The sequence below is a fragment of the Dromaius novaehollandiae genome, chromosome 2 (genome assembly GCF_036370855.1).
Source record: "Dromaius novaehollandiae isolate bDroNov1 chromosome 2, bDroNov1.hap1, whole genome shotgun sequence".
Classification (NCBI taxonomy): domain Eukaryota; kingdom Metazoa; phylum Chordata; class Aves; order Casuariiformes; family Dromaiidae; genus Dromaius; species Dromaius novaehollandiae.
Genome location: NC_088099.1, coordinates 157,925,709 through 157,951,240, shown reverse-complemented (window position 1 = coordinate 157,951,240; position 25,532 = coordinate 157,925,709). Strand labels below are relative to the sequence as shown.

General features: G+C 38.8%; 2 protein-coding genes across 4 annotated transcripts in view; one reads left to right on the top strand and one right to left on the bottom strand.

Annotated features, from left to right (window-relative positions):
* NSMCE2 (NSE2 (MMS21) homolog, SMC5-SMC6 complex SUMO ligase) overlaps nucleotides 1-7,874 on the bottom strand; it is a 131,615-nt gene extending 123,741 nt beyond the window's left edge. The window contains exons 1-2 of one of the 3 annotated variants that reach the window (XM_026110081.2): nucleotides 7,734-7,874; nucleotides 4,547-4,694 (exon numbers count right to left, since the gene is read on the bottom strand). In XM_026110081.2, coding sequence (XP_025965866.2) covers nucleotides 4,547-4,679 — 133 coding nt within the window. In that variant the 5' untranslated portion in view covers nucleotides 4,680-4,694; nucleotides 7,734-7,874. Of the gene's footprint in view, nucleotides 1-4,546; nucleotides 4,695-7,457; nucleotides 7,581-7,605 lie in introns of those variants that run through there. The other 2 variants (XM_064507861.1, XM_064507862.1) reach the window with 2 other exon arrangements.
* A 37-nt stretch (nucleotides 7,875-7,911) lies between these two features.
* WASHC5 (WASH complex subunit 5) overlaps nucleotides 7,912-25,532 on the top strand; it is a 28,652-nt gene continuing 11,031 nt past the window's right edge. Inside the window, exons 1-16 of the mRNA XM_026110080.2 lie at nucleotides 7,912-8,048; nucleotides 9,309-9,611; nucleotides 11,868-12,013; nucleotides 13,065-13,149; nucleotides 13,461-13,561; nucleotides 14,515-14,707; nucleotides 16,432-16,584; nucleotides 19,178-19,291; nucleotides 20,032-20,203; nucleotides 21,046-21,173; nucleotides 21,715-21,844; nucleotides 22,522-22,634; nucleotides 23,276-23,442; nucleotides 24,030-24,105; nucleotides 24,854-24,964; nucleotides 25,089-25,229. Coding sequence (XP_025965865.1) covers nucleotides 9,426-9,611; nucleotides 11,868-12,013; nucleotides 13,065-13,149; nucleotides 13,461-13,561; nucleotides 14,515-14,707; nucleotides 16,432-16,584; nucleotides 19,178-19,291; nucleotides 20,032-20,203; nucleotides 21,046-21,173; nucleotides 21,715-21,844; nucleotides 22,522-22,634; nucleotides 23,276-23,442; nucleotides 24,030-24,105; nucleotides 24,854-24,964; nucleotides 25,089-25,229 — 2,016 coding nt within the window. The 5' untranslated portion in view covers nucleotides 7,912-8,048; nucleotides 9,309-9,425. The remainder of the gene's footprint in view (nucleotides 8,049-9,308; nucleotides 9,612-11,867; nucleotides 12,014-13,064; nucleotides 13,150-13,460; nucleotides 13,562-14,514; nucleotides 14,708-16,431; nucleotides 16,585-19,177; nucleotides 19,292-20,031; nucleotides 20,204-21,045; nucleotides 21,174-21,714; nucleotides 21,845-22,521; nucleotides 22,635-23,275; nucleotides 23,443-24,029; nucleotides 24,106-24,853; nucleotides 24,965-25,088; nucleotides 25,230-25,532) is intronic.

Below are 25,532 nucleotides of genomic sequence, written 5' to 3'. Positions count from 1 at the left end.
TGCAGAAAGTGAACTCGCTCAAGGTCAAAGAGAATTAGACTAGATTTTGTCCTACATTTCAAAATAACAGGAAGATGTGATCAGACCTTATAAATCTTCAGACCTTCAAAAGTCATTTGAATTGCAACCTATACCAATGAAACTGATTCCCTCACATTTTTAAGATTTCTGTCCAGTATTTACTGGAGAGCTCTGTTTAATTATTTAATTGAACCCTTCCTCCCCCATCAATTTCTCTAATACTTGCATATAGTCCTCCAAATAGCTGTGTCCAGTGAGATATTTTATCTTTACAGAACAGAGGGTCAAAAGCTGTAAGGAAATACACCAAGTTAATCAGAAGTTCTGAGCATAAAATGCTCAGGAGGAAAAACAAAGAACGAATCCTAAACCTGACAGCTGTAATACCCAAGCTAAAAGGCTCATTTGTTATTGCCAGAACATCACTGCATCATGCAAGTTAACTATGAAGAGCACAAGTGTTCATTTTTAATATAATGAATATAGGTATACTGGGCTTTGGAGATGCAATAAATATAACTACAGCAGCACAGCCAGCAATGGTAGCATCAGTATATGCACTGGCTTGTAGCAATGCCACCTTTACTCAGAAACAGTTAAATTCAACTATTTAAGGAGGACTGAAGTGAGTCAATAAGTGTACACCAGCTAACTAAAACAAATTAAGGTGCTGAGAGAAAGCATAGTCTCAGTTCAGTAAGAGGCACTCTCCATATGAAATCAGTTTAAAGGAAAAGCCAATGTTTGACTCAGTTCTGAAACTTTCAAGCATTATATCAAAATAAAGGTGTGAAAGATCTATTGTGCTATTTATTCATGAGTAAGCAATTTAATCTGATGGCCCTGATGTCTAACTCAAATAAGAGTACCTATCCTCTCTAGTCAGTCTTTGTTGCTTCCATCAGACAAAGGAAAATTATTTCTTTTTCCCTTTTGAATTATTACACATTTACAATATGTTTTTAAACAGCAGTCATTATTCACCCAAAAGACTTTTATTTCGGTGGTGCAGTAAGTAATCACTATTTACCTCACAGGGAGTTGAGAGGCTTAACTAGTGTTTGCAAAGTATCTGAGACTGTCTGAAGAAAGGCAAGGATGAAGAAAGGCAAGGATGAAGTACTAGCAAGACTGCTATAAATCACTGAATCCCCTGAGCCAATTCCTGCGCACAAGTCTGGCACTTGTTCCTATCAGCAGCCCTCTGGTATCATAATCTAACAAGTAGTTCCACTCCCTCTTCATTCCATGCAACACTACCACCATCTGTTTAAAAGGCTTAAATTCACAATCATTCTGCGTGGTTTTTATAACTTCCATAACCAGTGTAATAGGACTTCTTTGCTCTGTGGATGATTTAATTTGAGAGGATTACTGGCTATGCACAGACACATAACCAAGCCAGTTTCTTTGCAACGGGGTTGGCAACTTTACGGAAGCACCGCTTACTCGCTGTCTTCTCCTGCCCCCTAGCGAGCTTGGACTTCCACTCCACCTGAAGAGTCATGTAGTTGCTTTATAGTCCACATGCATACCAAAGCGCTGAAACACTGAACTCTTTTTGTTTTACATCCTTTAGAAGTGTACTCTGTATCCTTTTCCACTAAGCATGTCAGAAAGCAAAGATCATCTTCTAGCTTCAGAGCTACTAGTATGCACTAAGTGATTTTACTTAAGAGGAAAACACCCTCAAAATTGGCATACTATAAAAGCACTTTAAGCCTATCAAAGACAACCTACATTTGTTAATTTATATTTCTTGGCTTTATTAGAGGTCTGAAGTTAGAAAACCATGCATAGATTCTTTCATGAATCACTGCTCAACCTAAAAAAAAAAAAAAAAAAAAAAAGTAGTATGGCATTTGCTGCCTAGACTTCTATAAAAAGCAGCTTGAATACAACACCAGAGCAAACCCACTACCATACCTAAGAAAGTAGGGAAAAATAATCCAGTCAGCCTTAAAAAAAAGAAAAAAGTCTAATTTAGCATCAGGTCGGTTTATGGGAGGTACCTCCATGATTCTACATTAACCAGTAGCCAGTCCAGCAACATTACTGGGTACAACTTAATAAATACACTTAATATTGAATGTTTTCAGGATTGGGCCCTTGGAGAAGAGCACTTAAGAGAAGAAATCAACATCTCTTATTATGCTAACTTTACCTGCCCTTCCAATTATTTATCTTCAGATGTAAATGCAACTTCACGTACTTCCTGAGAAAGTTTTACCTATTATTCCCAAAAAGCAGAGTTGTCAAATACATGAACTCCAGGCCTAAGAACGTCCAAAGGAAGAAAATACCTTCACAGAAATAGCACTTGTCAAAGAAAATAATAATAATCACAACAGAATTCTTTGCTACTATAAAGCCTGGCAACAAAACCTGTCAGAACCTGGATGAAGTTCGATCTTTTAAAAGAAATTAGAAAAAATTGCACATGAGACAGCAACAAGAATGCAGTAGCATATAATCTAAGGCTGGCTCAAAATTGAATGAATACTTTGCCTCAGAACAGGAAGGCAAAGTTGGATAGATGGGTAATAATTCTACAGATACAGAAACTGCCACATACGAGTTGGAGGTAAGAGCTAAACAGTCAAGTCAGGCAGATCGGACAACCCCAATTCTAAAGCGGTATGAAAAATAAAAATATAGTATGTGTTTACTAAAAGCAGGTCTTGCCACAGAAACCCCCCATCTTTCTTGATGGCATTTATATAGAACAAAACAACTTTAATTCTAAGTCGAATAGATGAAGATGACCTTTAAGTGGTCAGTGGAGTGAAAAACAAATCTTAAAATGAAAGATTAAGAAAGCTTTGCTCATTTGACTAGAAAAAAAAAAAGTGACAGAATTGTTCCATGTACACAGGTGCATATATCAGCAAGGCAAAGAACAGAGGTGGCAACAAAGAGAACTATTTTAAATAAAGCGTTAACACCGTAACACCAGATGAAAGAGATATGAACTATAAGGTCTTTTACCAACAAATAATAATCTGGAATACTTTTTCTGTAGATCAAGGGGATACTATGTAAAAAATGTGGTGCTTCATAGTTTTACAGTCATGATTCCACAAGGAAAATGCCCATACTAAAATAAAATCAATTCTATGAAATAACCCAGCCATTAACATTGACTGTAGAAATTTCAAGTGATCTCCTCTCTGGCTAGAACACTAAATATGGCCCTTTTGGTTACTGAATGAAATGGTCAAAATAATTTGGAGGTTATAATTAAAATTAATATGCCAGAAGCAGGTAAGTGAGGAAGATAACAAAATTATCTAGGAGTATACAGCACATATCTTCAGCTGCAAACCTGCACAGTGGAGTTTAAGTTTTCTTCCACCTTTCCAAATGTGGCTGCAATATGAGCTTGATTTGACTTTCGCTGAAGGGTGAAATTGATCAAAACCTTTAGCTTTTGTTGCCTTCTGTGCATCATTCTGAGGTCTTGGGATTACCGGAATTCAGTACAGTCAGCAAATTTGCATGCATCTCTTTTGGTAAAATAGGAGAAATGGCAACTTCAAATGAAGAGGGGAAACAGAATGGGTTATACCACTTTTACTGCAAAAGAAATTCCCAGCTGACTGCTTCGATAAGCTTTCTATTTCCTCTATCATTGTAGAAGAGGAGCATCAATTATCTCTGACAGTAATATGGATAAAAAGGTCAGAGGATAGAGAATATACAAACAGAAAACTGTTCATCTTGATTTTACATGAACTTTGGCTTAGTTGAGTGCAAGACAGCAATTATTTTGTTTTAGAGGACTCTTTACTCTCTACTCATAATTAAAACTTGTTTAGGGCTTTGGAGCTTGGAAGATTTCATTTTTTCCTAGTGAAACCTTCACAGTAGATTCAAGAAGCTGTAGTCATAGGAGGCCAAATACTTGTCTTTGAAAAGCAATTTTGCAATGCATCTGTTGCTGTAAAACAGCAATGACAGGACTGTCAGATTTGACTACAGATTTAGGGTACTTCTGTTTGCAAGTGTCCAAATTGAAGCACCCTAAATCAGTCTAATTTTCAGCAGGAAAAGAGACAGCATTTAGAAAAATTGCATCTCTTACACGTGTCTCAAGTTTTGTACTCAAAATGAATAGTATTATTTTAATATATCTTGCCCTAAAGATTAAATAAAACACACACAAGAAGTAGTATTAGAATGAAAAGTCATTTTATTCACTTGCTTAAGAGGTTTTCTCCATCTGTTTCAGCACTGTTAAAGTTTCTACAAGGCTGTAAGACAACAAACACTGGAATGCAATTAGTCTTTTGTGTTACAAAAGCTGGGACAATGTTTGCTTGGTGTTCGTATTTTCACTGAATTTATCATTTAAGACAGTGAAGTGATTGGAATGGCAACACCCTAAACTAGCCAGAAGAGCTGCTGTTTCTATAATGAAGATAGATAGTGACTGTGAGCGAGTCAAAATGTGTAGGCCTAGGACTCATCTGTGAGCTTCAGGAGGCAATATAAGCAAGATAATATACTCAAAGGAATTACTTACTGAGACTTTCCACAAGGTCAAGGGCAACACGAGTAGCAATATCCATTCCAGTGTTAATGTAAGACTGGCAGTTTTTCAAAGATGAGAGAGAAGAATCCACACAGTTGAATGAGATTGTTGCAGCCCCCGGCATCTTGAAACCATTAGTCTAGAAACAAAAGATACAACATTTTGAATGCAGTTTACACACAAAGCATTTGGAAAGTACAGATAGCTAACCACAGAACTGTAACAGGGCCACTCAAACATCAGAGAACAGGGATGAAATCTCAGCTCCCAAAATGTCAGAGAAAGTTTAGTCAGTGGCATGAGTAGAAATGTGATTCACCAGAGGATTTCAACCTCCCACCTACTCAACACTAAGCAAAACTACACCACAAAAAGCAGCTTGAAGTTTTCATCTTCTCATTCCTATTGCTATACCACAGTGAGATTGAAATACTCAAGGATTACGTTAGCTTGAAAGTTTCTGCTCTATTTCAGATCCAAAGAAAGCCAGCAGGTCCAAAAACTCATCTGTGTTTTCTAGACATATTTGCATTAGGCTAATAAGAAATATGGCTTCTCCCATCAAATTCAGCCTCACCAAACTACAAGCCCGTTTCAACAAACATCCAGCCATCATAAAAAGATCAAATAAATGGCAACTGTTCTAAGAATGTATTTAGCAGCAAATTACCTAATACCATTTCTAAAGTAAAAGCCCACTTTACACATGGTATGAACTTCAACCAAAGAAGTCACAAACTTAGTTTTTAGTACTGATGTTCCATTGGCACAGAACACTAAGTCACACAAGACTCACGTCTGTGCTCTTTACCACTTTCTCCCTTTCCACTACAGACCCACAACTACAGCCTTGCTAGGATTAATTCCTTTTCCTGTCATTAATATGACCTTCAAGTGGGATTGCTTATACTGACCATATAACTTCAATCAACCATACTGTCCACACCAGTTGGTGGTCTCTTCTCAAAATTTTCATTTTCTGCTCTTCCTTTGTTCTCTGCCATAATTTGCCTGGACAACAGTAGCTAGTAAAAGAAACATGGGTCTGGTGTGCTGAGTTTTATGCTTCTAGTTGCAGGAAGTAAGAAAAATTCCAGTCAGCTTTAGGCAAACGATTATAAAAACAAAAGTCTTGAATAGCTAGAAATACCACATTAGTCCATGTAAAAAATAACTGGTATTATCAGGGACTACACTGAGACTATACTAGGGATGGAGGAAACGACATCCAAAAACCAAATTGGGGTACACCAGAAGTTAGATGTAACTAGTATGCAGAATAACAAGGGGATGAGTCATTCTATGGATTACTCCCTTTGACAGCCTATAATCCAACAGAAATCAGGACAATATCTAAAGAGAAAGGACAAAGCTTTATACCCAAGGCTCTGTCTCTCACCTTACTACTTTCCCTCAGGTTCCAGAACTATGCTTTGCACTCATCCTAATCCAAACAGCATTGCCATCTTCCACATGAATATCATATAGATTATGAGACTGGAATTCCTGCTGTCACCTTTCCTCTCTTACTGTTTTCTTTCCTATTGTTTTCTTCTTTCTACTTAAAAAAAGTGCCTGGCCACTCAAGACTATCTTTTATGACACTGTTCTGAGGACTTGAGTTTACGACAGCCTTTTAACAACACAGCTGCTCAAGTTCATGACAACTTGAACTTCTGAATTACATATGAACAGCCTTCCTCTCTCTCTCTCTCCTTCTAAAGGTGCATCTTGTCATAGAGGAGGCTGCAATCTTCAACAATAGCTCCAAGTCATCTCATCTTATCTGCTCTCCCCACCAAAAGGCAGTGATTGCCATCTATAATACCATTTAAGAGACTGCCAAACTGACAACAGAAGACAAGGAAAAAGTTTCTTACAAACTCCATGAAAGTAATGGAAAGGAATGCTCTTAAAGCTTTATTTAATAACAAATGCTTAAACTGTTACATGAAAATTTTATTCTATTTTTTTAAAGCAGCTGTTTCCCATCTCACCAAGAGTGTTTGTACTGAACCTCTGTAACCCAAACTTTATACACTGTTAGTCACATAAAATCATGTTAGCAGTTCTATCTTTCTGGGCCCATTTGGTGTATCAAAATTAACACAGAGAACCTAATTCACTTCCTGAACTTGGTATATCTCATTCATTGAGCAAGTCTGCTGTTCTTTTGGAAATTTCACACACACACACTGTGAAAGACAGGAATCTGAAAAAAACAACAACAAAAAGTTAAAAAGGCTTCTCCATTCTTCTGAAACGCGTGGGAACACTGAGTAGCTATACAGGAATCAAAGCTGTTGTCTACAATGCTAAATCATACCATCACATTGGTCATTTCATCACAATTTGTGTTTTGACAGGTAATTTAAGTATCCATGGACAGATTTTTTTTAATTTTGTAGAAACAGTTGACCCCAAGCACAGACTTCCCTCTCAAATTTTGTAAGTTAATTCTTTAAGCACAACTTACAGCTCAAAGCTGTCTATGTTGCCTTTAAAAGAAAAGGCAATTTCCTCCCTGGAAGAGGGTTTTGAGCAGTGTCTCTAAGGCGCTCCCTTTCACCATGAAGGTCTTCACTGGGTGCAGCAATGAAGCCAGTAGATTTGCAAACCCCGCCCTTCATCTTCTGGGAAATACAATGACCAAAACCTAGATTTCAAAAGGAGACCCAAGCGAGACTAGCTAAGCAGTTTTTTCTTTCAATAATATTCAAACAGCCCAGACAAGACTACGAAGCAGAAACCCTAGAAGGCTAAAGCTTCAATTCCGTCACCAATTTTTAAGATTTGAGCAAATGACCTAACTGCCCTCCGCTCCAATCTCCCAAACTTTGAAACAGAGGTAGAATACAAGATCTGCAGGCGATCAGCGCTCACTGTTGCTATCAGTCCCTACCTCCTAGACGCACTTGGCGGCCACTGTACCACGGAGACGCTACTTCCCCACCGCAGAGCCGGGGAGGGGAGCGCGGCGGGCCGGGAGCCCCGCTCCCCACCTCACAGCCCCGCCATCCGCCCGTGCCGGAGGCAGCGGCCCGCCTCACCTCGCCGCCGGGCAGGAGGCTCCCGCAGGACAGGGCCGCGCGGGCCCTCCCTCACGCTCCGCGCCCCGCCCGAGGGGAAGGCGGCGGCGGCGGCTGCCGCAGGCCGCTCCGCAGCCACAGCTGCTCACCTCGTCCCAGCCGCCGCAGCCTCGGGGGGCTCCTCTCAGAGGCGGCCGCACCACCCCTCCCGGCCGCGGGCGCGGGGCACGCTAGGGCCCGGGGAGGCGGGCTGAGCCCGCGGCGGAACCGCCTCATCAGCCGGCGCCGCCGCACGTGACGGGCCCCGTCATGTGATGGGAGAGCGGGGTGCCACCACCGCCGCCTGCCCGCTGCCCTCCTACCTGCTGCGGCTGCTCCGCTGGGGGCTGCACCGTCCGCGGGCCTTGGGGGAGCGGAGCAGCCTCCACCGTCCGCTCTCCCTCACCGAGCTAGCTGCGGGCACTGTAAGCGCGGCACCTCGGGCAGGTCGCGGCCGGCGCTGGGGTGGGAGGCGAGAGCTTTCCCCGCGCTGGGGCTGGGGCGGCGGAGCGGGGCCGCGTTGCACCGAGGGGGGCGGCGGTTGGTCTCGCGGCGCGGCCGTTGCCGCTCGGTGGGCGGCGGTTGGTCTCGCGGCGCGGCCGTTGCACCGAGGGGGGCGGCGGTTGGTCTCGCGGCGCGGCCGTTGCACTGCGGGGGCCTCACGCACTGAGGGGGGCTGTTGGCTGGGGAAGGAGCCCTCGGAAAGGGAATGAAAACGGCGGCTCGTCCCTCCTCAGTGAGGCCCGCCTGCACTGGAGGTGACTTTTGTGCAACTCCAGGAGCTGTCTGTGGGCTCTGCCATGTTTTTATCGTCATCTTGTGTCAAGACATCACATTATGGCCTGATGAATGAGGTTACTAGTGGGGATGAGAGGTCGTGTGAAGTCCAGGCCTGTTCTTTTGGGTCTGGGACCTGCACCGAGGCCTGCAGAGGAGCCCTTGTTGCAACACCAGCAGTGCCTTGCTCTGCACAGAGCAGGAAGATCAGACTCCTTGATTGCGTTTTGAGGCAGACTGGGTTCAGAAGAGGCACTGCCATCTTAAATGTAGCTCAATGGGTTAGAAGGTTTTTGATGAAAAGTAAAGTCAACTCATAACCTCCCATAAATGTTGCAAAACTAAAAAGCAGCTTATTTTTAGACATGCTGCATTCCAGATCTTTCAGAAGAAAATGCCCACAAATAAAACCATGGCCAGGAAATGCAACCACAATACAGAAGCTCTCTCTCTTAAGCAATAAGTAAAGGAAAGGAGCTGTATTATTTCCATTTGCTATAGGATTTTCCCTTGTTCCAGCACCCATTGTAATGGGTTTGGTTGTGTTTTTAAGTAGGTATAGTATTATAAATGCACCTCCTAACATACTGGTTTGTGCTTTCCTTGCTGCCGTCTGCTGCATGGCCTCGATTGCTTCAGTATTTGTTTCATTTTTTTAATAGCTACCTTAAAATTTTCTGGCACAAAAGATCATGCGGTTGTTTCTTGCCTGGTCACGCAGGTGACTGAGCTAAAACTGCATATATGTTGAATGTAAATTCAGTCTATTGTTTCATTTGAACAAAACATGGATCATTTAGATTTCATAAACTGTAAGATTTCATAGTGTGCTTAAAAATCCTTATAGAATAAATTGTCAAAAGTGTAGCTATGAAATGCTCAAAATGTGGATTTTTTTGTTTTTACAGGTACTATTAATGGAACAGCCGCTTCTCTCCTTAGACATTCCTCTTCAGATAACCTAAAGACTAACATTCAGAAACAGACTGCAGGACTGTTGCTGCTTGGTCACGTTCGGCTCCACAATGGTTGATTTTCTAGCTGAAAATAATCTTTGTGGTCAGGCCATTCTTAGGATTGTCTCCTGTGGAAATGCCATCATTGCAGAACTTTTAAGACTTTCCGAATTTATTCCTGGTGTGTTCAGGCTAAAGGACAAGGCTGATCAACAGAAGTATGGGGATATCATATTTGATTTCAGTTATTTCAAGGTAAATCCTTTGCTTGTGAAACTTTTCTTCAAAGTATTGTTGTCGTGATAGAGCCTGAGGGTTATTTCAGCTTACGTCCTCGTAAATGTGGAAACAGCGACTGTCATGTTAGTTCCTAACATTTATCAGAATTGACTAAAATAATTTCCTGCTAGCTTAGTATTTAACAAAAATTCATCAAACTGAGATACTAATTGGGATGTGCTTGCATGCTAACACTCCCTTTCTCGGCTGTCTTGTGTTTATATAGTTCTTATCATACTCAGCCTCATCTTATTTATTTCAGTGAGCAGAAACAGAGTAGTGAAGGTTGTGTGCTTAGCTCCCTGGGCAGAGTAGATGTACAACCACTACCTGTGCTGGGTTTTAGAGCAGGTAGCAGGACTGTTTTAAATGCATAGGTACAAAAGCAGTCCCCACTACAACTTTGAAAGTGTTTGATGAGTCATCTGGCCGTGCGTTTCAATGAATACTGATCACATGACATTTGAGTATTGGATTTGGGTGTTTTTAGCTATTACTGTTTTCTGAAGAAACTCAGAATTTTGCTTTCACCAGCAAGCTCAGAGCCGATGCACTTGGTTGTTTTGCTTTGGCGCAGTATGCCTGTCTTCCTTTGGTTATCTGTAGCTTTTTCTTTGCAGCCATAAAAACTGCCTTATGCTTTCCTGTTTGACAGTAGTGTGATTGTTCATTCACTGTGCTTGCCCATGTGCACTGAATCAAAAAATAAAGAGCAGTGTCTGTGAAAAGCTCTCATTTTTCTTACAGAACTAAGCTTCTTGCAGTACCTTTTCCCCCTCTATCACTCTCTAGCATGATTTGCAAGGAACTAAACAGACTATGTAATTTGACTTTCTCCATCTAGTTTGTACAATAAAAGAGACATTACTGTTACAGCAATGTTTTGGGGGATTTTTTTGTGGAATTTTTTTGGAAGGCATTATAAATTCTGAGTACTTGGGGCACTGAAAATCCTGAGCACAGGTGATTTCCCAGTTACCTTTAGATGTAGATTTTTATTACAAGTCTTTTTAATACAAACAACTTGACAATTTAAAAGCAGATAGGTATAACTCACCAGAAATATATTCATTTGGGAAGCTAGAAGATTCCTGAATGTTAAAGAAGCAAGACACTGCTGCCACTTTTCAGCATAACTGCAACAGAATCAGTAGAAGACAGTTTGCAAATCAGAGTTTCATGAGTTTACAGATATTAACATCATGAGCCCTCCATTCCTGCATTCAAGATGCTTGAAATTAGGTGATGAGACTTGAGATATTGAAAAATCAGTCTGTTTACTTTGTGCATTTAGACTTTATCGTCAGTTTGGGACCTGCTTTTATCCTTTGTTTCATGTGGCTATTTCATAGAAAAAAAGAAATAGAAGAGCATTTTTAAAACCACTCAGAAGTTGTCACTCAGATGTTAGACTTGACATTTAAGTCTATTTTAAGTGATTTTATGGAGCTCACATTCACAAAATCCTTTAAAGCCATGATTTCATGCCATGGAAGTGGTCTTTCGAATGATGTTAATATTTTCAGTTAACTGTTGGTGATAGGACTGAAAGGTGAGTAGACAGCAGCAAATGGTTAAAATGGTTTGTACCATTGCTTTCAGAAAGTCAGGCTTTTCTTCCTTTTCCCCTTATTCACAAACAGTTGTTAATTACATGGTTTCTGCATCAACTTTGGGGACTAGCATTCAGCTAGGTCTAGAATTTGTCAAAAGTCTCACATAGGTCTAATACTTGCAAGGAGTTTAAAGGTATGAGAAGATACAAAACTGTCAACTGTTTATGAGGCCTTAATGTTATGAATTCTGTTTGAGAAATCAACTGGGTCAAATGTGTAAAGGAAAAAGTTCCAGAAAGGAGATAGTTGCCACTTAAAAAAGCCCATGGTAAGGCACATGGTGGTTTCACATGCATCAGGATTTTACCCAAAGTGTTAACTGTTCTTTTCTGTTGACAACATGGGGGCAAAAATCGTTACATATATCTTATTCAAAAATATTTAAAATCAATCATATTTATAATGGTTATAGATTGTAACAAAATGTAAAACTTACCACTATGGGATCACTGTTTAATTATAAAGTAGCATAGAAAACTGCAGATGCCTTGTTTTAGTAGTAATTGTTAATTCTGTCATTACATACACCCTGGCTGTCATGTGTATTCTGTGTCCTAATGAAGATTGTCATAGACACAATCAAATATTCTCTCTAAATATGAATTTTCTTTCTTAGGGACCTGAGACATGTGAAGGCAAACTGGAAGCCAAACCTGAGTTACTGGATTTAGATGAAGAATTTCGTGAAAACAACATCGAAATTTTGACAAGATTTTATCTAGCTTTTCAGAGTGTTCATAAATACATTGTAGATTTAAACAGGTATAGTTTTTTAATGATACGTAGAGTTTCTTAAAGACTACAATACTGTTTAATTTTCATGATTAGAAACTTTTTCCTTGGAGATGCAATGCTCGCATTTGAATCATATTCATATGCACTGGGAAACCTGGCTTGCTCAACTGGGTACTAACTTTTACTCTAGTTGTTGCATACCAGCTTAATCTATGACCTGAAAACATTTAACATCTCTACCTCATTTCCTTAAATGTAAGCTAGAGCTAATTCTTTATGTTAGAGATTGTTCTGAAGATTTATGAATGAAAAGAAACTCTGTATTATTAAAGAAAGTTTTTTGGTCTTGCAGAAGAGAGAATCAAATAATGTTTTTTCTTGAACTTTCATGTTTTGGTGGAGTTACTCTATTCTGAAATTTGTTACTCTTTCCTGTCAAAACAATATGAAAGGTTCATGAAATACTTTAAGAAAGAAGTGCCAGAGAGTCCGAAGTCTAAGAATTGTTCATTGTTGTTGAATTTGGTTAAAAAGATTGAGCTCATTATGGTAATAAGCAGTGTTACTAGAAAACCCTGTAATAAGAAGAAATCAAGAAGTTAATCAAGATGAAATATTTTCCTTATAGCTCTATCTTTCAAATTGCAATTAAGATAAATTTAAGGTATTTCCAGTAGCTACTGTTGGAGATAACTTGAAAGTATGATAGTTTTATTAAGTTTGAAGGAGAAAGAAAAACTTTTCCTTCTCAATACTCTGTTCTCAGGCTGTGTCCTGCCATGTTAAGGTTAAGAGAATGATTTATTAGCTGTAAGTTAGAGTATCCTTCAGTATCTTTCACATACAGCATTAGCAAATAGAAGGAGGATTTGCCAGCTGGTCAACCTAACTACAGGTTCCAGCCTCTCATTTCTTAGAGCACCTGTTCTTTGTTGTGTGAAAAACCTCCAGTACAAGCAGCACAAGGAGTGTTGTGATATGTCTGTTGACTTTGAGTGAAAATTGGCCAGTTGAGTTCTGAGGACACATGATTTAAGAGGAAAATAGTCAATGACCAGCTCTTTGGTATGCTTCCTAGATATTTAGATGACCTCAATGAAGGAATTTACATTCAGCAAACATTAGAAACTGTCCTCCTTAATGAAGATGGAAAACAGCTTCTAGTAAGTACTCAACAGTTTTGTAATAGTAGAAAATGAACCAACTAGTTTAGTTCCAGATATATTTTGACATCTATTTTGTTTATATCTAGTCTCAAGTTACCAAGTGTGTTGAAAGGCTATGGCTCACTCTTTCAAAGACCAAAAATCTACAGCCTGCCATTTTTCACACTAATTTCACAGTAGTTTGCATAGTGTTAGTTTGTCAGCACTTGTCTCCAGATGTTACTACAAAATTGCAATAGTTTGACTTCTTTCTGATTTTGGGGGGGGGGGGGCGTCTGTTCTTTATTGCTGCTTTTTTTTCTTAACAGTGTGAAGCACTCTACTTATATGGAGTCATGCTGTTGGTCATTGACCAGAAGATTGAAGGAGAAGTCAGAGAAAGAATGTTGGTTTCCTACTACAGATACAGGTAATGTGGATTGGTATTCAGAAGAACTCAAAGCTGAGAGAATGTAACATGCAGTATGTTCAGTTAACTCAGGTTTTGAATTAAGACAAATGGAAATATTGGCACCCTTTTGATTGTCTAGTGCATACAGATAAACTCTGATAATTCTGTATAGCTGCCTGAATGTTGATAGAGCTCCTCACATTAGCTGTTTTTGCAGGTCTGTCTGCAATACTGGGGCCACAAGTTTCACATGTCGTCACAGCAGAGATTTGAAATCCACTGACAGATGAACTTTCACATGAAGCTTTAATGCTGCAAGTGTCAGCTTTGAAAGCATTACATGTTCCCAATTGTTGGAGCAAACCTCTGAAAAGTCCTGAGCATCTAGACAGAAAATGTATTGCAAGTCAGACTTCTTGTAGTTAGCGTGCTTGATTAGTCAAATCAATGCGACTTCCAGGGTAGGCTGTTGGCACTGCTTTATCGCAGCAAGGATCTCTAAGAATTTCAGTGCAAACTCTTTCACACATTTTGCAGCAAAAAAAGGGGACACTCTGTACCTGTGCTGCTTTGGCTGTGCTTATGGCTCTCAAGTGTTTAATGAGAAAGAATTCCTTAACTCTGGAATACAGGAATGGAGCAAGAAGGGAAATTCAGAAAGGAGGGGGGAAGGGAGGAGGGGCAAATGAACCTCTTCTGAATGCAAAGGTAGGTTTTTTTGTCCCTGAATAAAGTTTTCTTGGGTCTGTTTGTTTGTTTGTGCTTTGTATGCTTATCTGGGATTGCAGTATGGGCATTTAGTCCTTCTGTAATATGGTGAAAATTATATTCGTAGAGTAAGCATACAAAAAAAATCTCCCAAACCTTAGTATCTGATTACTTTCTTGGAGTGGAAGGTGGGGTTAGAAGGGAAGGGAGAGAAAGATATAGACAAGTCACACAGCTTAATTTTTTTTCCTTTCTAAAAACAGTGCAGCCCGATCCTCTGCTGATTCTAATTTAGATGATATTTGTAAACTGCTTCGAAGCACTGGATACTCAAGCCAGCCTGGAGCTAAAAGGCCTCCAAACTACCCTGAGAGTTACTTCAGCAGGGTACCCATAAGTGAAACATTCATCAGCATGGTTATTGGCCGCTTACGATCAGATGACATTTATAACCAGGTAAGTTACTGTGAGACAGAAGAGGGATCTGAAATGGAGTATGGAATGGTTTCTTGGGTAAGTTACTCAACTGCGAGTCCTAGAAAAAAATAAATGATTGGCCACTCTTATTAACTGTCTAATTCCTTCAGAGATTCTCATTGTTTTAGTTACTGCAAAAGAGATTTATCTTCCCTTAAGAGGCAATGTGATTAAAATGAAGCAGTAATATCACAGTTCTTAACTATGACAATTGCATGAATAAAGAAAAAGAATAAAAATTGAAACAAAGTATGTTCGATGATTACTACCTTTACAGTCTCTTCCCCTTTGAGGATGAGCTTCAACAAAGCATTGACTTTTGAGCAGGGTGGACCTTTCTTTAGGGGGGACCAAACCATCTTATTTATATGAGTGGCACACCTCTAGTGAATCCTGGATAGCTGAAACACTTTATAGATGCTAAAAAAACAGCATCTGAAGATCAGTGAATCGCATAAGCAATAAACAAAGGCAAGAACATTAATTTAGAAGTAAGGACTCTGTCAAAAACTTTCAGACTATAGACAGACATGTGACCTTTTATGAGGAAAAAATGCTTTTCTAGGCACTGTACCATGTTTATGGTATTTTTTAAGCTGTGCAAAAAACTCTGGATAAGTTGTGAAGAAAGCTCATTTTATGACATAATTTATGGCTCTGATAAGAAATAGTGAAGTGTTAGTGAGAGTGCTCTTCTTAAAGTACTTATTAATCTAAAATCTTACTTAAGTCTTCTAATACTTTTAATCAAAATTACCTGTCCTCTTTTTTAATATAATTTTGTTAGTTTATTGCCTTCAGATTAAGATAACATTACAACCCGTGATCTCTATTTTGTAGTGTTTACAGTTGATAATTAAAAACTTCCATCAAGGTTTCTATCCAAAGCACAGTTATAGCTAATGTACTTTCCCAAATGTAGTATAAAAAGTTAGAGTGAGGTAGAAATCTTCAGTTTAACACAGATTAAATGCAGATTATATTACCGAAGTGTCTTATGTCTGAGGTATTACTTCCTTTAATACTTGCAGTTTATTCTTGATAACAGTAGGCAGCAGCCTCCTATCTTTTTTATTATTAGTAGTCTGAACATTTCACATAATAATGTAATCAGAAAAAATTATGGGAAAGCAGGATGCCACTAAATAAAAGTGGAGAAAAGCTTTCCTAATGACAAATCATTTTGTCTTGTTGAATATGATTTTGATGCCAACTTTTGTGTTAGTATAGAGGTCTCTTACTATATTATCCTATGTACATTTTTTTTAATGAAATTTTACTTTTAATCTTCTTGAGCTTGCTGGTACCTGCAATTTGTGAATAACTAAATTATCTGCATGCTGTTTGCCTTTTACTTGATTTATTAGTCCTCATTTCTGTTTGAGATGAGGTACAAAATAGCTATTTCTGGCTCTGCTCCTTTCAGCCCATCTGAAGCTCTTTGATTCAACCCTCCTTTGACTCATTTACCACATAATGATATCTTACTATAGCCTATTAAATTTAGCATACATCTACAGTCAAGCTTTATATTCTGTAAATATGTCTGGTGAATGTGTTGCATGTGTAAGCATGTCCAGCTTGCCTGTGTGACAAATAAGATAGCCTCCTAGTATCCACGTATTGTACTCTTTAATATGCCCCATAATATTTGCAAGGGATTGTTGCATTATGTTATGCTTTGTTTTGTTCCCTCTTCCTAGGTTTCTGCATATCCGTTACCAGAACACCGCAGTACTGCCCTGGCTACTCAGGCTGCCATGCTCTATGTCATACTCTATTTTGACCCTTCTATTCTTCACACTCAACAAGCAAAAATGAGAGAGATAGTGGATAAATACTTTCCAGATAATTGGGTAAATGTTAATTCTATTTTTAAACTGTACCATGGATTTAATGTTACAGGAACAATTTATCTTACTTTCTGCAAAGCTTGCTGTAATGTTCTAAAAGTAGAATAGATTCTCTTCCAGGGAAATTATGCTTTTTTTGTAGTGAAGCAGACTGAGTCAAAGCTTCTGGATCAGCATGGAAAACTATCCTTTGCAAATATTGATTATCCTCTTAAATGCTTAAATCAACTGCACTCATACCATCAGAATTCTACCATAGAAAAATGTAGGTTGGAAGGTGTATCTGGATGTCTTCTAGTCCAGCCTTCTACTCGAAGTAGGACTAACTTTAAAGTGAAATCAGGTTGCTCAGGGCCTTGTCCAGTCAAGAATTGAAAATATCTGAGTTTTGAAAATACCTGAAATAGAGATTCTACAGCCTCTTTGGGCACCTGTGCCTGTGCTTAATCACTCTTGTGGGTGGTGTTCTCCACCCCCACCCCCACCCCTGGCCAACCAGAATTTTGCTTGTTGCAGCTTGTGATCATTGTCTCTTGTCCTTTTGCTGTGCACCTCTGAGAAGAGTCTGGCTCTGTCTTCTCCATAACTGCCATTTAGGTAGTAGACGACTGCAGTTAGATCCCTTAGTCATCTCCTTTCAAGCCTAAACAAGCCCAGCTCTGTCAGGCTCTCTTAATGCAGCATGTCCCCTAACCATCTTAGTGGTCTTCTGTTCGATTCATCACAGTTTGTCCATGTCGTCTTGTACTGAGGAGCCCAAGTTTTGACAGAGTACTCTTAAAGGGGACCTCATGGGTGCTGAGTAGATGGGAATAATCACTTCCCTCAATCTGCTGGCTGCAATCTTGCTAACACAGCCTAGTATGTGATTAACCTTCATTGTTGTGAGGCTGCATTTCTGATTCATGTTCAGCTTATCCGCCAGGACTGTTAGGTCCCTTTCAGCACAACTGCTACATAGGCAGTCGGTCCCTGGATTATGCTGTTGCAAGGTTGTTTTTTGTTTGGTTGGTTTTTGTCCCAGGTGCAGATCTGTGCATTTATCATTGTTGAACTTCCTGCAGCTTCAGCTGGCCAATGCCAGCAATTTGTCAAGGTCCCTCTGAATGCTAGACTTACCCTCTAACCCCCCCCACACACACACACGCACACACGTTATTTGAAAACTTGTTTGAGAGTGTGTTCCATCCATTGTCCAAATAACCTAAACGCCAAAGCTATCATGCTGTACAATCCTATATACCTGGTCAGATAGAGTGATTAAAATGGAATTCAAAGTGGCTCGGTAATGAAATTTAGGATTTCTACCCAGGGGCCCTACTTTGCAAAAAATGCTACTGAAATAGAGTGGTATGTGACAGTAGAGTCCCCAGGTAGCCTGTGTCTAAGGAAATCAGCCTCAGGAAGAAACTAGAAATTAATTAGTATCTCTCCAATAGTTTCAAATTGTATTCTTCTGTTCTGCTCCATAAGGGCAACAGAGAAGAAAGGAGTGAGGAGACTATAATAGCTGGCTAGACATTAAAATCCTTAGTTTTTTTTCAGAATTTTTTTCAGAAATAAAGACTTCACATTGTGAATTTTTGATTATGCCAACATTTTTATTCACTTGATTTCATTGTAGAAGCAGTTATTTTAATACAGTATGTATATTGTCATGACCAGGTGTGAATGAGTTAGCTGCATCTCACAGGGTGTTTAACTCTTAAGCTAGATTCAAATCTGTCTTTGTTGGCTGAACAGCAGGCCTTTGAGGAACTCTCAGCAGCATGAAAGTAGTGAACTCCACTTCAACAGTATTAGAGAGATCTTCATATCATGCACAAGTGTCCTATCTGCCTTTACTGACCTCCTTGCTGACATTGTTAGAAGAGGTCAAAGGCTGACAGTGTCCCCTGTGTGTGACCTATGCAGGATGGAGGAATATTGCAGCAATAGCATGACAAAGCTCATGATACCACAGCTCTGTATATCCTTCATCTGTCAGTAACCCAAGACTTCCGTTTATAATCAAGTACCTTACAAACATTTTTAAGTCAACCACTATTCTGTATTTTTAGGCACACTTGAATTTGGGTTGGGGGTGAGAGTCCAAAATCAGTTAGGCATTCAGTTCCTCCCCTTAAAATCACAGCTTGGAATCACATCTTCCTTCTGCTTACATTCAGCATAGAAAACGCATTATACTTCAAGTCAGTCATTTCAGCATTGCTGGAGTGGGAGTCATTTGGGTGTTTTTCCCCTGTCATAGTTGGTTCCCCTGTTGCATTGGAGGGCCTTCTGCACCGCAACATGGAAATGAAAAATGATAAGGTCATGGAAAAAAGTAGAGACCAAGGATCATGCATAGTGACTGAAAGAACTGTCAGCTTATTTTCAGAACTGACTAGGCTTCAAATTAACTGTGTACTACTTATTTCAATGTCCTTTTATGCTTTCATTTCCAAAGATTAGGGAGCAAGGAATACAGCAACCAAAGAAAGTTTAATTACCTCGTATTTACACCCATAACGTATCTCTTTCTACTCATATTGCTAAATTAAAAGCATGTCTCCCTAATACCAATATAAACACAAATTTTTGCTTCCACTCTTAGGTTATTAGCATTTACATGGGAATTGCTGTAAATTTAGCAGAAGCATGGGAACCCTACAAGGCTGCCAAAACTGCCCTCAACTACACGTTGGATCTTTCAAACGTCAAAGAACAAGTACGTAAGCTGCAGTTTAATATTTTCAGCAAGATTCAAAATATATGGGCATTTGGGGTATATTGTGTGTTGTCGTTAATGTATGAATCTTTTTCTCTTGCATACAATTATTTGAATACATATTGAAATTACTTGTGAGTTTCAAGTCTGGTCTTCCTGGTAAAGCTTGTTTCACTTCCTCTTGGCTTGATTGCACAGTTGCTGACGATCATCACTATGTTGTTCGGTATTGGGTTGTCTTAGCTGACTATGGTATTTGGTCTTCCACAGATACAGTTTTAGAATTTGAGCACTTATAGAGTTTAGCACTCAGCTAGATAGTTTGGGGCCTTCTAGGTTATCTAAACAATAATCTGAAAGAAGAACCTGATTTAAAAGAATGTCTTAACATTATATGTATAGATTTGGCGGGGGGGGGGGGGAGTTTCTTACTGGGCAGCAATATTTGTACCATTTTTTAGGAATGATTTTTTTTTAAGGCTACACATGTAGGAGGTTTGCAAGTCTGCATTTTCAAAACATTATCTTTCCTATATAGATTCTTTGGTCTAAAATTTACTTTGCATTCTGTTGTCATGCAGTTGCAGTGTATGACACTGCCAATCAGTGGTGACAGTGTTTTGTTTTGTTTTTCTTTATAGCACTTTTTGACTTGTGTGCCCTTTAAGTTCTTGGGAAGCCCGATATTGTAGATGACATTTTCAAAGGATTGTATTAATGCTAATATTGTATATTCCAAGGCTAGCAGGTATGCTGCAGTCACTGAGCGAGTGCACACTCAAGTGCAGCAGTTTCTCAAAGAGGGCTGTCTAAGGGAAGAGCTCGTGCTGGACAACATTCCCAAGCTGCTAAATTGCCTACGAGACTGCAATGTAGCAATCCGTTGGCTGATGCTTCACACTGCAGACACAGGTAAGACTTTGCACTATGCTTTCATTACAGAGTTGTAACTTATGCTATACTGGAGCTCCATCTTAGGTCCTGAGCAAAGACCAGGGTGTGCTACTGTTGAAGTTGGCAGTAGCTGACCTCAGTGGCGTCTTGAGCCGTTGTTTTGCTAATGAGTCACCTAAAATCTTCGACTGAAACAGTATGCATGCCTTTTCTTAATTCTTGGAAGCAGAAACAAGTATGAAAGTAGTATGATAATTCATGATCCTGTGGAAAAGAGAATAGAAAAAGTCAGGAAGCTTTATCTTTTCCTGCCTTACGACTTACAGCATCCTTCTGAGAGCTTTGTGTAGCACCAGAAGGAAAGCATTAACCAACTTTTTAATGTCCTGGTAATTCACAATTTAAAAACAAGTTTCTTATTGTGGTAACTGTTGAATAGTGCCTCTGACAGGAGTTTGGATCCCTAAACTTACCTGTTTAGGCATTGTCTTGGTTGTGTGTTTGGCTATCTTTTGGGCTTCTTAGTATATGAGAGCTTCTGTTACGGCCTCCATTCATTTTATGTAACAATTTCAGTAATGGGCTTGTCAATAATGAGTACTAAATTCACACTTAGTTTTTGGAAGGCAGTAAAAGAGGCAGCAGAAAAGTGAAGTACCACAGAAACCTTACTTACTCCCTGTTCTAAAGAGGGGGTTGCACAAGGGTGGTCAGATCTATGTTAATGGAGATAAGGGGGTGCTAACACATCAGAGTAAAGTGTTTCTGCTTTCAAGCTATTCAGAATGAGCCTATTTACAAATATTAAGAGCTTAGCTAAATTCTGTAACAGTGGAGAAATCTTGTCCTTCCATTTTCAGCTTGTGACCCAAATAACAAACGTCTCCGCCAGATAAAGGATCAAATTCTAACAGATTCAAGGTACAACCCCAGGATCCTTTTCCAGCTCCTACTGGACACAGCTCAATTTGAATTCATTTTGAAAGAGGTAGTGTGCCACTCTTGCCTTTGGTGTTTTCATTTGAACTGCAGAACAGGGCTGGAGAATTGAATAGCAGTAATATACTTACTGCTCAGTCCACTAATACAAAGAATAACTTTTTTGATTTGTTAATTGTGAGTTACAAAAAAAAACTCTCAGTTGACTGATCTGGTAAAATGTGTAAGAGTAGGCTTAACTTCAAGTACATGCCTTGTTGAACTGGGTTTCTCTTTGCATAGGCCAAGATGCTTACGCAAAGTATAAGTCAGCATTAGAGCGGTCTTCTAGGCTCTCTAAGCTAAAATGCCACTATAACCGACTAAAAATCGATGATATATGTGTTGTATTGCATTATAAAATTCTGTCAGTATAAGTCCATCCCACTAGCTATATTTTTCAATGCTATCAATTTTGTATTTAATATTCTGGCAAGATCGCCAAGTATTTAGTACTCACTGTAAGTTCCATCTGTTCAATATTTTATTTCATTTATATATTGTAGTACGCTGTCTTGCCAGTTTTATAAACCAATTTTTTTCCCCAAAAGATGTTCAAGCAGATGCTGTCAGAAAAACAAACAAAATGGGAGAACTATAAGAAAGAAGGGTCTGAAAGGATGACTGAGCTTGCTGATGTCTTCTCAGGAGTTAAGCCTCTTACCAGAGTGGAGAAAAATGGTAATAATAATAATATAAAATTTAAGAAAGTGAACTAACGCAATTTTATATTGTTTTTTCTAAGTTGATACTGAAAGAAAATTAAAAGTTTTCTTATTATCAAAATAAGTTTTATTTCCCTCAGCCGTCATAGATGTCACTTACATGCTGTCTTGTTAGGTTTTCTGCATATATTCCATATGTAAGCTAAGCACCCATATTTAGGTACCTAATGTTTAGTTGTCTATATTTTTAAATGTTCCTTATCACTTAATTTAGAGATGCCAGGTAAGGCTATGAAATGCCAGTTCACTGGCACATGTTTAATGGAGTTCATAAGCAAACTTGTAACTAAAATATAGAAGTTGAAACTGCTAAGGCAATTAACGCTGTAAAACCATTCATCAAACACAAACTTATGATTTAAAGGGCATCACCGTTGTTTTTGTATAGGTTTTATACTGCCCATTGTCCTTGGTAATTCAGAAGGGGTTTTTTTAGTGTTGTGTGTGACTCTTGCCAAAGTGTTTGCCACCTGGTGAAATGCAGAAATGTAAAAGCAAGATGAAGACCTTTTAAATAATCTCATATAAGTTTAGCAGTGAATATTTTTTTGTTGTTACTGACTAACAAATTCCTTATGCCTTTGCTGCTTATTATCTATGCAAGGATTTGATTAAATCTTTCTTCTTAAATAGAAAATCTTCAGGCTTGGTTCAGAGAAATCTCCAAGCAAATAATGTCTCTAAACTATGATGATTCCACTGCAGCAGGCAGAAAAACTGTGCAGCTAATACAGGCACTGGAAGAGGTATGGCAAAGAAACTTTGAGATAAATAGGCTAATATCTTTGAAAAATAACATTCGATATGCATGCATTGACTTCAAACAGATGAATAGCAAAGATCTTCAGACCTGAACCACTGTTAAATTCAGACCTGTTTTGTAATGTTATATATACAGTCACCAGGGCTTGCTTGTAGATCTTTTGACTGTAAAATAAAGGATGTAGCATGAGGAAAAAACTGCTACCTGCAGTTGAAGATCAGTAGGGTTTCTTTGAAGCAATGAATTCAGTATTAAACACAGTTTGGCAACATTACTCATTGTTTTATTAGCAATTCTGAAATTCTGAAACCAGAATTCATTTGAAACTAGAGGTGTAATTTGGCAGGCAAAGTAAAAAAAATACCCATACTTGTGTGAATTCCCCCTCCCCCGGCCCCAACTTCCAGGGTATAAAAAGAATCCTCAGTGTGGTATACCTTCTGGAGTAATTCTGTGAAATTTCTTATTTAATGTATCTCCAAAGTAGGCCAGGATTCTTTCAGTGTCTTACTATATTAAAAAAAAAAAAAAAGTCAACTTACTGATTATCTTTGTATTGCTTTCCTTTAAAGAGTAACAGACAAAAGGGGGATTTTTTCACTTTCTTTATTTTGGTAAATATAGGTCCAGGAATTCCATCAGCTGGAAACTAACCTGCAAGTTTGCCAATTTTTGGCTGACACGCGCAAATTTCTCCATCAGATGATCCGAACTATCAACATCAAAGAAGAGGTTTTGATCACCATGCAGATAGTTGGTGATCTGTCTTATGCTTGGCAATTAATTGACAGGTATATTACCAGATTTTTCTTCTAAGTTAGTCATCATTTTTGAAACCTTTAGGAAATAAAATGCAGGGATATTATTAATGCTAGAAATTCTCCAATTTAAAAACAGTCTTAAAGCCTTATTCTGTGAGCTGCCGAGTATATTCAACTCTCAAAAATTTGAATAAGAATTAACAGCCATCCTTGGCATATTGTTAGTTGCAGGCTATGTGATACTGTAACTTTTTACTCTCTACCTTGTCCTAACTGTAACAACTTTGTTAAGTTCTCTAAAATATTGGAGACCCTGTTTCAACCAAAAACAAACAAACAAAAACTGGCAAAACTCCTTTCCATGGTGGGATTTGGTGAGCTGCTACTTCATTAGCTTGGGTGTTACTGTCCCTGATATACTCTTCTTTCACCCAGCCTCCCCTTTATCATATGATTTTCCATGGCCAGTATCTCTTCATACCAAATTCTTCCTTAGTGTAATTTCACTGATCTCCTGTGCCATTTTTGGATTATGCTGGTGCCAATGACATATGCTTTAACAGCTGAAAATCAGAATTCCAGGGGAAGGAGCTGACTTTCATTTATTTCCTCTTCAGCTTTACATCTATTATGCAGGAAAGCATAAGAGTCAGTCCATCTATGGTAACTAAACTCAGGGCCACCTTTCTAAAGGTAAGTGTGAAAGAAAGTGAATGTACTTTAACACTGCAAGTCAGGTAAGGCAGTTGTTAAATAGACTGGAAGTCTGTGAAGTTACATATGATTCAAATGTTTTTACTGATGTTTTCCATGTCCGTATTCCTTTAGGGGTGTAATAAATTAATGGAAGGCTAGTTTTAAAGCAAATAAAACTGAGTTATGCATGTTACTCTGTGCAACCAGTCATATCATTGCTGTTAGACAAATTAGTCTCATCATCCAGCTTCTATCCATTACAGTTACTTGTGGGGTTCTCTGGGTGCGTAGATGGGATTCTCTGAATATGTGCCGGAGGAGACTGAAGGAATTACAGGAGTAATGTTGCATATGCACTTCATCTGTCATTATGAAGATCTACCATCAAATGAGAAGATATACTCTTTCTGTAGAAATAAGAATGGATAATAGCATGTGGGAGAGCGGGAAGCTAAAGTTACAAGAAAAATCTTTCATGCAACTGATAAAATCAGGGAATATGAGTAAGAGAAATGTAGTGTTACAGTTTGGGGTTTTGGCTTTTTAACAGAAAAGATTTTTTTGTCTGTTTTTTTGTTTTTGGGTTTTTTTTGTTTTCCTGGTTGGCAACCTGATGTTGTAATGCTGCTCTTTAGGAAGAATCCTGTGCTTTGAATTACAGTTTGAGGCCTGAGCAAGAAAGTTCAGGCATGTAAGTGATATTAGAAAAACAGACATGAAGTTAAAATTTTGACTTTATTTCTAGCTTGCTTCCGCTCTTGACTTGCCACTTCTCCGTATCAATCAAGCAAACAGCCCTGATCTTCTCAGTGTTTCACAATATTATTCTGGCGAGTTGGTTTCCTATGTAAGAAAGGTAGGCATTTGAAGAGACATAATTGTCTTGTTCTTCAATTGCTTATCCTCAATTTAAGAGGACTTTTTTTTTTTTTTAACTGAGAGTGTACTGACTGTGTTTGTCTCATCTCTCTTTTGCAAAGGTTCTACAGATAATTCCAGAAAGCATGTTTACATCTCTTCTCAAAATTATAAAGCTTCAGACTCATGATATTATTGAAGTGCCTACTCGCCTTGATAAGGACAAGCTACGAGATTATGCTCAGCTTGGACCACGATATGAGGTGCAGTTAAAATAGGGAATTCTGAAAAAGCATACCTTATAGATGGTCAACATCAGCCAAATTTAAGTAGATACAGCTCCATAGAATTTGCACTTTAACAGCAAAGCTGGATTTGATGACTGAGTAAGAATTAAAATGGACTAGTGTTACAATGAGGAAAGGGGAGGAAAGCATAAGAGGAAACCTAAATATATTTGTAAATGAGGGTAAATGTTTTTGATTAATTTAGGTAGGAAAAAAAATACAGACCCAAGTCTGGAATGAAGCCCTTACATCTGGAATACTTCTTCCAGGAGAAGGCCA